Genomic DNA, 12,515 nt, shown 5'->3' with positions numbered 1-12,515 from the left:
CTGTATAATAATCGATACATATTTTTCAGTTTCAATGTATGATTAAAGGAATTGTAGTTTTTCTTGCGAAGCTTTATTTAAATTAAGTTTATTTGTATTATATTGTATGTTATGTCATTTTTCTTGTGTACTGACAATGCCACGACTGCATGTATTCTATCGGTTAGTAAAGATCTAATTTAATCTTAACTTAATGTTGCAGATCGGAAGTACTGCGTGATCCAGTGCACAGGGTACCTGAAGTCATGGGCTCCGGCCAAGATCGGGTTGGAGGAGTGTGAAGGAGAAGGCGATGGGGAGGCGTGCAACCTGTCGTGCCTGGTGGCAGTGGGCCGCGTGCAGCCCCAGATCGCAGCGCCGCTTTCTTCTCACTTCACAGCAAACCCACATCGTCGACAACCTAACGTGCGCACCATTCAGTTCATATCGCGACACGCTATGGACGGAAAGTTCCTTTTTGTGGATCAGAGGTATGCCGATAGATCTATTACTCAAGAAACAGTTAGGCCTGATTGTAGTTTGTTGCCATCCTCTAAACGTTATATTCGGAGTTCTCTTGCTAAGAACCCCGGATCATTGCGTGAATATGTATTATTTTGTATTTATTATTTTTTATTTATTTTGATTATTTGATAATAGTTGGAGACATTAATGCAAGAATTGGAAATAAACCAGCAGAAGCAGTAGTTGATATAAATGGGAAGAGAGACTAAATGAAAATGGAAAGATGTTAATACATTTTTCAGTCTACAATGAATTGAAAATAACAAACTCTTTTTTTTTTAACATAAGAATATTCATAAATTTACTCGGGTTGAAAGAGAAAATAAATCTAGAATAAACTATATATTAGAATAATTTTAAGGGAAAAATTGTTCCTGGGCCAGGTATCGATCTCGGGACTCTTCGCTTAGCGTACGAGTGCTCTACAGACTGAGCTACCTAGGAACTACACACGACACCGTCACAATTTTTTCCTTTATATCCACACAACTCACATAGGGTGACAAGACGCCAGAAACCCAACTTTGAGTGCACACAATTCTGAGTGTCTTAAATTGTAGCTTTCTGTTAACGTACCTACAGTAACTTATATACAGGGTGGACCGCTCGAATGTACCTAATTTCAATTGTATGTGACTGGTGAACGGTTGAAGATAGAGCCCTACAGTAACGTTTATATGAAAGGAAAACTCAACAAGTTTCGAATCCTGTCGGTAGATGGTGCGCAGACACGGTTTATTTTCGTAGATTGTATCGATTGTCAAAATGGCGACACCGCAGATGAAAGCGCAAACTGTGTTGTGGTATGCGGAGTTTAAATCAATTGTTAGAGTTCAAAGGGAGTATCGGCGAGTGTTTAACCATGATGCTCCAACTGCTAAAAGCATTAAGAAGTGGCACGATACATTTTTAGCGACAGGATCGGTGTTGAAGAAGCATGGTGGTGGTCGTAGAACATCCGACAAAATGGTTGCAAATGTTCAAACCGCGTATGAGCGAAGCCCGCGGAAGTCATTAAGAAGAGCTTCGTGGGAACTTCAAGTACCAAAATCAACATTGCAACGAATTGTCCACAAACGTCTGAAACTGTACGCATACAAAGTGCAGTTAATGCAACGTCTGGAGCCGGATGACAAACCCAAACGAGTGGAATTCGCCAATACGATTTCTTTCTCTGGGGCTACGTCAAAGATAAAGTGTACGCCACCCCAGTCAGAGACCTTCGCGATCTTCGGGAGCGCATCATAGAGGCTATTGAGAGCATTCCAGAAGACATGCTCCAACGTGCTTGGCAAGAAATCGTTCATCGCCTCGATATCGTCACAGTGACAGCTGGAGCTCACGTAGAGATATGGTGGTGTGCATATCGAAACTTGTTAAGTTTTCCTTTCATATAAACGTTACTGTAGGTTCTATCTTCAACCGTTTACCAGTCACATACAATTTAAATTAGGTACATTCGAGCGGTCCATCCTGTATTATGCAAATCTGCCTTTCAGGTAGAAGCTCCCTGTGAAGCAGGCTTGAATAATTTCAAGGACAAAATTGTTCCGGAGCCGGGTATCGATCCCGAGACCCTTCGCTTAGCGCACGAATGCTCTTCTTCTCTTTGACAAAAATTCTGCGTACGTCACTGCTCTATCTCATGAATTTTGTGTTGACTGATCCTCCTGTTGCAGAGCAACGTTAGTGCTGGGCTTCCTACCGCAGGAGCTGCTGGGAACGAGCATGTACGAATACTACCACCACGACGACATCCTGCACCTGGCAGAATCGCATAAAGCAGCCTTGCAGTCTTCAGATCGAGTCACAACACAGGTTAGTGTCAGTAAGTTATAACACTTATTTCTGTAAGTCGTTGAATGAATTCGAAATTTTAGCAATAAGTAGTGGTACATTGGCGTTCAAAGATACCTGACCTACCTGACCCCTACTAATCGATAGTGATCGATAATATGGTACACTGGCGTTCAAAGATACCTGACCTACCTGACCCCTACTAATCGATAGTGATCGATAATATGGTACACTGGCGTTCATAGATACTTGACTTACCTGATCCCTACTATTCGATAGTGATCGATAATATGGTACACTGGAGTTCAAAGATACCTGACCTACCTGACCGCAACTAATCGATAGTGATCGATAATATGGTATACTGGCGTTTAAAGATACCTGACCCCTACTAATCGATAGTGATCGATAATATGGTATACTGGCGTTCAAAGATACCTGACCTACCTGACCGCTACTAATCGATAGTGATCGATAATATGGTGCACTGGCGTTCAAAGATACCTGACCTACCTGAGCCCTACTAATCGATAGTGATTAGTTATTACTTCTATGAATAGATAGCGAATATAACAGTCAATAGTACAATTTATGAGTGCGTACTTTACGAGTCTCTACACATTAAATCAATGATTGTAAATATTTTCAACGTTTAAAGTGAAAATTTGTCCTTCTTCCTTATAAAATACATTTTCTTACTTCTTAATGACGTTCTCCCTACCAAATCCTTCTATTGTAGCATTCATTTCCAACCGTTTAACTTTGTTTTGTTTTCATATGTTCACTGAACAAACAGACCTGAACTGAGTAGCGTTGGATGTCGTCAAGCTATACTCCATACATACTTACATTGTAGCAGATGGCTTGGAGGCTTTAGATAACCAAATGCAGGACTCTAGTAATGATACTTACTTAATTACAAATGGCTTTTAAGAAACTTCAGGTTCATTGCCGCCCTCACATAAGCCCGCCATCGGTCCATATCCTGAGCAAGATTAATCCAGTCTCTATCATCATATCCCACCTCTCTCAAATCCACTTTAATACTATCCTCCCATCTTTGTCTCGGCCTCCCCAAAGGTCTTTTTCCCTCCGGGCTCCCAACTAACACTCTATATGCATTTCTTGATTCGTCCATTCGTGCTACATGCGCTGCCCATCTCAAACGTCTGGATTTAATGTTCCTAATTAAGTCAGGTGAAGAATACAATGCGTGCAGTTCTGCGTTGTGTAACTTTCTCCATTCTCCTGTAACTTCATCTCTCTTAGCCCCAAATATTTTCCTAAGAACCTTATTCTCAAACTCCCTTAACCTATGTTCCTCTCTCAAAGTGAGAGTCCAAGTTTCACAACCATACAGAACAACCAGTAATATAACTGTTTTATAAATTCTAACTTTCAGATTTTTTGACAGCAGACTAGATGACAAAAGCTTCTCAACCGAATAAAAAACAGGCATTTCCCACATTTATTCTGCGTTTAATTTCCTCCCGAGTATCGTATATATTTGTTACTGTTGCTGCAAGATATTTGAATTTTTCCACCTCTTCGAAGGAAAAATCTCCAATTTTTATATTTCCATTTCGTACAATATTCTGGTCACGAGACATAATCATATACTTCGTCTCTTTGGGGTTTACTTCCAACCCTATCGCTTTACTTGCTTCAAGTAAAATTCCCGGTTTTCCGTAATCTTTTTTGGATTTTCTCCTAACATATTCACGTCATCCGCATAGACAAGCAGCTGATGTAACCCGTTCAATTCCAAACCCTCTGTGTCATCCTGAACATTCCTAATGGCATATTCTAGAGCGAAGTTAAAAAGTAAAGGTGATAGTGCATCTCCTTGCTTTAGCCCGCAGTGAATTGGAAAAGCATCAGATAGAAACTGGCCTATACGTACTCTGCTGTAAGTTTCACTAAGACACATTTTAATTAATCGAACTAGTTTCTTGGGAATACCAAATTCAATAAGAATATCATATAAAACTTCTCTCTTAACCGAGTGATATGCCTTTTTGAAATTTATGATGTACTGTACCCGTATACTCCCATTTTTTCTCAATATTTGTCGAATACAAAAAATCTGATCAGTAGTCGATCTCTTAAGCCCAAAACCGCACTGATGATCCCCAATAATTTCATCCACGTACGGAGTTAATCTTCTCAAAGGAATATTGGACAACATTTTGTACGACGTCAACAAAAGTGATATTCCTCGAAAGTTACCACAGTCTTGTCCCCCTTCTTAAAAATAGGTACAATTATGGACTCCTTCCATTGTTCTGGTACAATTTCCTTTTCCCAAATAGCAAGTACAAGTTTATAAATTTCGTTAGATAATGCGCTTCCACCCTCTTGTATTAATTCTGCTGGAATTTGATCGATACCTGGAGACTTGTACTTTTTCGGATTTTCTATCGCAATTTCGACTTCAGAAAATGTTGGTTCGGGTGTAAATGGTTCAGCAGTTGGTATTTCAATTTCGTCCCGATCATTTCTATTTGGCCTATGTACATTTAGTAGTTGCCCAAAATAGTTTTTCTATATGTTCAGGACTGAATGAGAGTCTGCAAGCAAGTCACCATTCTCATCCTTGATCACGTTTACCCTTGCCTGACATCCGTTCTTAAATTCCTTTATGCCCTTATATAAATCTCTAATGTTTTTATTCTTACTATTTGTTTCTATCTCATTCAGTTTTTCCTTCAAGTAACCTCTCTTTTTATTCCTAAGTGTACAACTTGCTTTCCGTCTTTCATTTAAATAATTATTTCTATTCGCCTCAACTGGATCCTGTAAGAATTTCAGTTTTGCCTGTTTCCTTCTTTCTACTGCCGTGCAACAATCTTCGTCAAACCACGGTTTCATTTTCTTAGTTTCATAATAACCTATGCTCTGGTCAGCTGCAATTTTGATCCTATCTCTGATATTTTCCCATATGTTATTAACATCTTACTCTTTCTCAACTTCGTCGAAACTTCCTAAAGTGGCAAAACCTATTTGTACGGGCTATTCCATATGAAATCAATCAGTAAAAAAGTCGCATTTTATACTCTAATTTTTTCTCTATTTATACAAGGTGCTGAGGAGAGTGCATTTTCAAAAATATACTATCGAAAGTCAAACGGTTTTCGTATTATCGAGCGACAAATTTAGCGTATTTTATAAAAACAAGCCTCTTTCAGCGCTCAGAACTCTGGAACCATTTACTGCAGAATATTGAACGAGAGCTTATTTTGAAGCTGACATTTGGTAGGTTATGTTAAGAAGTAATCCTTATTTTTATTGTACACAGAGAGACAGATAATCTGATTTTACTTACTTTTAGGCTTTTTGCCAATTTGTAAAAATGTAAAAAAAAATATTGAGAAAAAACCTTGCATTATTAAGAGGGATTCGGCATTGTTTGCTTAGTGGTACAGCAATAAGTTTCGAGGGTATTAAATAAATTATTTTCACACGCCTGGACTTGAACGACGCAGTACCGCACACACTGGCCGAGAGCTGAAGATAAGCGAACGTTGGGCGTCATTTTACTCTTGTGTTTATGAAAACCTGTGATAAAGCTAGCCCAGTTATGCGCTACTAGACGAAACATCACGTGTTTATGTCTCCTGGCCTTGCTTGCCTCGGCTAGCTCCCGCCTCACAGTCAGCTGGTTAGTTCACGCGCGTACTATTTATTTTCTTTATTTTATATTTTCAATACTTTCTTATCAACGTGCCATCAGTAAAAAATATGTGTTTATTTATACTTTCAATGCGGAATGTAACTGTATATTTTTAAAATATTTTTTCCTTGGCAAAGGCATCTTTATGAGGAAAAATCTAAATTTCTCCATTTCCATAAAAAGTAAGAAAATCTGTTTACATGTCAATGTAAACTATAATTCCTCAGCATCAAAATAAACCATGATTTTGATCATTGGGTAAAAGGGTTTCGGAGCCACAACAGTTTAAAGTTGCTAATTTTATGAAAATACGATAAATTTAAATATTTTAAATTTAAACACTATGAAGTTCTGATGCCTCAAACTTTGCACAAAGCAGTGTATCACAGTTCTCTACGTACAAAAAAAAGTTTTATCGTATTTAGAAATTGTAAGGTCAATTTTCTCTATATTTCGGTCGATTTGAGATGGAAGAGCTCGTACACTCATATTTTGAATTTTGGATTTTTTATCGATACGCCCTAGTGTACAGGCCGACTGGGAGGGAACACGATTGTACTCACAACCAGAGCAGATAAACAGTTTAGTTCGCAGAACCGCCGAGTCCTCATTCGCCTTGGACGGGCAATACAATTGGTGACGTTATTGAATTTTAAGATGATGAACTAACAGGTACTGTTCATTTTTTCATAGGTGTACCAGTTTCGAAGTAAAGATGGTTGCTTTGTACGCCTACAGAGTGAATGGAAATCGTTCAGAAATCCATGGACGAAAGATGTAGAATACCTTGTAGCCAAAAATAGTGTAATTTTGTAAGTATCTTGTTTTCTAAACTATATTTTATAATGGAGTGAAGTAGAAATGTGTGTAACTAATTGAAGGGTTCAGAACCATAGTGGGCCAAACGCCATTTACTAAAACCGTAGAATGAAACTAAATGATATGTCAATCTTCATTAAACTATGGCATTCACTTAACTTTAACCGTGGCTTTCTCCATTTTTAATAAATGGCGCTTGGCCCACTATGGCTCTGAACCTTTCCATTGTAACTCATTAACCAAGAGTGGCACTATAGTACATTATGCAACGAGCCTATAATGGTAGTAATTAAGACGCGAGTATGTTTGTTTATGAAACGAGCGCAAGCGAGTTTCATAATTTTCGTACGAGCGTCTTAATTACCATTATAGGCAAGTTTCATACGCCTTTTTATGCTCGACCATATTTCTAACTTGAAATTATTCATAAGTATTTATGTTATGGTTATGTAAGTGAGGAGCGGAACTGATCTGAATTGTGACATTTGCGCAGCCGCGAAAGTATTGATTTTTTCCGAAACACTATGTCATTGACCTTGATATAATCTAGAGAATAACATGAACATTAGGCTTGATATAACCTGGAAATTGATTTAGAATTGAAAAACTAAATGATAAATTGAATTTATTTCAATATTATTTACAGTTAACGCTAATTATTATAGTAACAGAACATAACCTTCTGCGACAGTATTGGATTTCCAGCCTCCGTGACTTTTCGCTAATTGTCTTTCGATTGCATATCCGAGAATAATCGATACTTGCGGATTTATAATGGTACAATCAGTACAATTGTGATTTCTCATTGGCTGAACAACTGAATATTAATGAATAGGTGTACTTTAATGAGGTGCATTAAAAGGCTACTACCAGATGTATAATTACTACATTTCGGCATGATCGAGCATAAACATTTTTGCCTTCGTGGAAATTTTAGATTTCTATCGTGAAAGACTAAATGAGTGTTGCAATAATATGTATTTAAATATAGGATGTATTACAAGGTTCTTCCTGAATTTATCGGAAAAAATATGTAATATGTAGGCCCAAGTCTGATTATGTCGCAAGGTTTAGCATAGAGCTACGTCATGTGTTGGATGATAATTAAGAAAATTTGTTAAGAACAAAAGTGATTTGTATTCTGGACTGCCCAAGCACAATTTCGATAGTTGAGTCCGAAGATTGTTCGGCGACGCGAGCCACGACTTCTTTCTTGCGCTGTTGAAATAGTTTGACTCGCTCGGTGCTTGTGATTTTGGGCTTGTTCGATTCCTTTTGATTTACCCTTGGCTTCTGTTGAGATTCTCGCGATTTTTTGTTACATTCATAAGCGGTATTGCGTGCCATCTTCAAAATGTAACTTATATTTATTCCTGAAAAAAAATATATATATACAGAGTGTTTCAGAAATACTTTGACGTCCACACCTTTGGAGTAACGGTTAGCGCGTCTGGTCGCGAAACCAGGTGGCCCGGGTTCGATTCCCGGTGGGGGCAAGTTACCTGGTTGAGGTTTTTTCCGGAGTTTTCCCTCAACCCAATATGAGCAAATGCTGGGTAACTTTCGGTGCTGGACCCCGGACTCATTTCACCGGCATTATCACCTTCATCTTATTCAGACGCTAAATAACCTAAGCTGTCGATAGAGCGTCGTAAAATAACCTACTAAAATAAAAAACCTTAGGGGCATGTTCCTCGCAACAAAACAAGGGAAAAAAAGTTCATAAAAAACATATGTGTGAAAGTTTTTTTTGTTTTGTTTTGTTTTTTAGTTATTAATGAAAGAACATAATCAAACATAGTCCACACCTGTGGAGTAACGGTTAGTGCGTCTGGGCAAGTTACCTGGTTGGTTTTTCCGGGGTTTTCCCTCAACCCAATATGAGCAAATGCTGGGTAACTTTCGGTGCTAGACCCCGGACTCATTTCACCGGCATTATCACCTTCATCTTATTCAGACGCTAAATAACCTAAGCTGTCGATAGACCGTCGTAAAATAACCTACTAAAATAAAAAACCTTTGGGGCATGTTCCTCACAACAAAACAAGGAAAAAAAAATTCATATAAACATGTCTGAAAGTTTTTTGTTTGTTTTGTTTTTTAGTTATTAATGAAAGAGCATAATGAAACATAGTCCACACCTGTGGAGTAACGGTTAGTGCGTCTGGGCAAGTTACCTGGTTGAGGTTTTTCCGGGGTTTTCCCTCAATCCAATATGAGCAAATGCCGGGCAACTTTCGGTGCTGGACCCTGGACTCATTTCACCGGCATTATCACCTTCATCTCATTAAGACGCTAAATAACCTAAGATGTTGATAAAGCGTCGTAAAACAACCTCTTAAAAAAATTAAAATAATGAAACATCTATTAGATATTATCAGCTTGGTAGCAAGTGTTGCAACATTAATCAATTCAGAAACTCATAATGAAATTTTACGTTCAACGCGTTTCGAGGTACATTCTAACAACTTAATTTAAATTTGTAACCGATAATAATATTCATTTTGTTAGATAATCGAATGATGTTATCGATACAAGTTGCTACCGTGTGGAAGTATTTGATCCGACGTGTGTGTGTGTGTGTGCGTGCGTGCGTGCGTGCGTGCGTGCGTGCGTGCGTGCGTGCCGGTGAAGTGAGCCCGGGGTCCCACACCAATAGTTACCCAGCATTTGCTCATATTGGGTTGAGGGAAAACCCCGGAAAAAACCTCAACCAGGCAACTTGCCCCGACAGGAATTCGAACCCGGGCCATCTGGTTTCACGACCAGATGCGCTAGCCGTTACTCCACAGATGTGGACTTGTGAGGCAGTTTTACCTTTACGATAATAAAACAGCGTAAGTTTCCGAAAATATTCCTTTTTGCCTTCCATGTTTTGTAAACACTTGCAATTCCACACAGCTGCACCCAAAGTCAGTCCAAAACACGTACTGACGTATTCAATAGCGGTCTGGTTAACACTATGTTGCAGAGGTGTTCCGGCAACTATGATAACTTGGTTGTATAGAGGGTAGAGTGTCTTCAGGTGGAATATATGGACCTTATGATGGAAGAGAACGAACTTACGAGACAACTGAACATTACTAGTTAAAAGCCGTAATAGTTGTCATATTGCCGAGTAGTTAGGCAACCCCTCTTCCACGCATGCATTTTGGGATGCTCGTCAAATTATTTATGAACTATTTTAAGTGTAGCCAGGCTGCGTGGCACAAGCGGTAGAGGCACGAAATGACTCTACCGCTTGGTCTGAAGGGTTGTGGGTTCGAGTCCCGTCTTGAGCATGGGTGTTGTGTTCGTATTAGTTTAAGACCGAAAGACAAGACTGGCGGTAGTTGTTATTATTATTATTATTATTATTATTATTATTGTTAGTATTATGTTACGGTATATTTATTAATATTACATTATGTTCTAATGTAACATATTCATGGATATTATGTAAAAGTGTTTTCGAGAGTTAAAAGTGAAGAAGAGCCTGATTAAATTATTTTTAAACAGTGAACATTAACACATTCATACCATACGTTTCTTTGGTTTCATTCTAAAATTCCATTTAATATAGTTTACGTTAAACTCAATCGATGAGACTAATATTGGCAGTAACTATTTGTGAATAAACGAATGTTTCTAGAAGAATTATAAGCTACTGAAAAGCTTTACTTTTGCTGTAGATTTCACAATAATTGAATTTAATGACATTAAGTTGATCAATGACATAAAAGTAACACGCTTTTCCATATATTTCGTATTGTTCTATGAATTTTAAATGTAGAAAAAAGATCTGCCGGCTGAAATAGTACTTCAAGCAAAAAAAAAAAAAGAGAGAGAGAGCGAGAGAGAGTAAAATATAAAACAATGAGAGAATAAACACAAAATTACACACTTATTGAATAAGTACTCGGATTCGAACCACTACATCAGCCGTGGCGAGAACGTGACTCGCGAGACATTGTGGCTCGCAGTGATAGCTGTGCATTTCGCTTGCTTCTAACCTCCGCCAACTCCCACCCTCTCACTCACTGGAGTCAAACTCCATTCCATTTGTATTTGTCCCTGACCTGAGAGTGGCATATGTCTCTCTCGAAACCATGTACGAAAGTTCCAAGTAGGATGGGGGGACGCATTTTTTTGCTGTCAATATGATTAGAATATTAAAAGTATGATTTGTTCACAAGTATTACGAGGAAAACGGTTGTATAACATAAAACGGCATTATACTACATGTTACTGATGAAACATTAAATGGTTAAGTGTTGTCATCATCATCATTATCATCATCATCATCATCATCATCATCATCATGTACGTCGATACTTTTTCAGCAGATGTACGAATAATGCGGTTAGCTCTTCAATTTGAACTCACTGATTTACTTTGTGATGTCAAATGAAAGCTAGATGTAAGGACTTGAGAAATGTTGAACTTTCAAATCTTTCCCAAAAAATAAATATCCGAAGCTTCGTTCTTTCGCTTGCTCTGTTGAAGCCATGTTCGCTACAACTAACGTTTGAGAAAAATTATTTTCAACAATTAAGATAGTAAAAACCAAATTTAGATCACGACTGACAGACAAATACCTTCGTGATCAACTACGACTGGCAGTAAGTGACATAATTCCTGATTTTGAAATTTTGTCGCAGAGACATTCTGAAGACAGTTAATTTTAGGTTGTGATATTGTTCATTTCTTTCTTCGTTACACGTACTAAACATTAGTTTGTAGCCTTGTACTGTATAAAATTATATTTAAGTGCTTGACGTATGGAAAATGAAAATCCGTTAATAAGTCAGACAGTTGCTTCACTTTCCCTTCGGGTGTCCGCCTCCCTCCTTAGGTGCTATGCACGTTGCAGGTTACACAGTGGCTCGGCGCACGATTACATTTTCGCCACCGCTGCACTACATGATCCGAATAAAGGAATGCTCAGTGGAAAGTGTGTATATCTGCTCCATGCGCATATACAACCTGCGCTGCGCGGCATCGATCGGAGGAAATCCGGAGGCCTCCGAATGAAAGCGCGCAAGCAACTGCTCCGAATACAACCTAATCATGCGCAGCACTACGATAAAATGTCGTTATTTCTGTATGAGAAAAGTGACTATCCAGAATCATTGCGCGACGAAAGATTTGCATCGAATGCGATGAATTTGGAAGACATGTTAACGAAATTAAAAGACATGAATTTCCATTAACAAGGAACGGAAAGAGTCAATATACATTACTTGCAGTTCAGATAAGAGAGACAATTCGTTGTAGCTATAAGCTTCATTGTTTCATGTATAATGTGACTTGTTGCAGGTCAGACATGCGCGTTGTAGAGAGTAGTGTCATGAGAACAGAAGGACCCAGCCAATCGCAACAAAGTTTTGACTTCTTCTCACACTGTAAGTAATGGTCAGGTCATTTTCTCTAGTTTTACTTAATAAATTTGTGTATTCCAGTGATTTCAGTTGTTTTGTTTATTTATATTTTAGCTACTCCCAAATCGATACCTAAGTATGGGATTGCTGATAATAAGTTTGTAATTACTGTTGCCCCTCAAAATGATATTTGACCTCATGGGAGAACATAACCTATAAAAGCTGTTGCTATTGTTAGAAATAAAATTACCACCCCTGCTGATCATGTATGTAAAAATTTATAATAATAATAATAATAATAATAATAATAATAATAATTTATTTAACCTGGCAGAGTTAAGGCCATACGGCCTTCTCTAACA

At 38.1% G+C, this 12,515-nt stretch overlaps 1 protein-coding gene across 9 annotated transcripts in view; it reads left to right on the top strand.

Annotated features, from left to right (window-relative positions):
* Window positions 1–12,515, top strand: part of cyc (basic helix-loop-helix ARNT-like protein cyc) — a 542,159-nt gene that overhangs the window by 514,352 nt on the left and 15,292 nt on the right. For all 9 annotated transcript variants that reach the window (XM_069828076.1, XM_069828072.1, XM_069828074.1 and 6 more), the window contains 4 exons: window positions 203–470; window positions 2,184–2,322; window positions 6,668–6,786; window positions 12,092–12,177. In XM_069828076.1, coding sequence (XP_069684177.1) covers window positions 203–470; window positions 2,184–2,322; window positions 6,668–6,786; window positions 12,092–12,177 — 612 coding nt within the window. The remainder of the gene's footprint in view (window positions 1–202; window positions 471–2,183; window positions 2,323–6,667; window positions 6,787–12,091; window positions 12,178–12,515) is intronic.

The sequence above is a fragment of the Periplaneta americana genome, chromosome 6 (genome assembly GCF_040183065.1).
Source record: "Periplaneta americana isolate PAMFEO1 chromosome 6, P.americana_PAMFEO1_priV1, whole genome shotgun sequence".
NCBI lineage: Eukaryota > Metazoa > Arthropoda > Insecta > Blattodea > Blattidae > Periplaneta > Periplaneta americana.
This window is presented reverse-complemented; position numbering and strand designations above follow the sequence as displayed.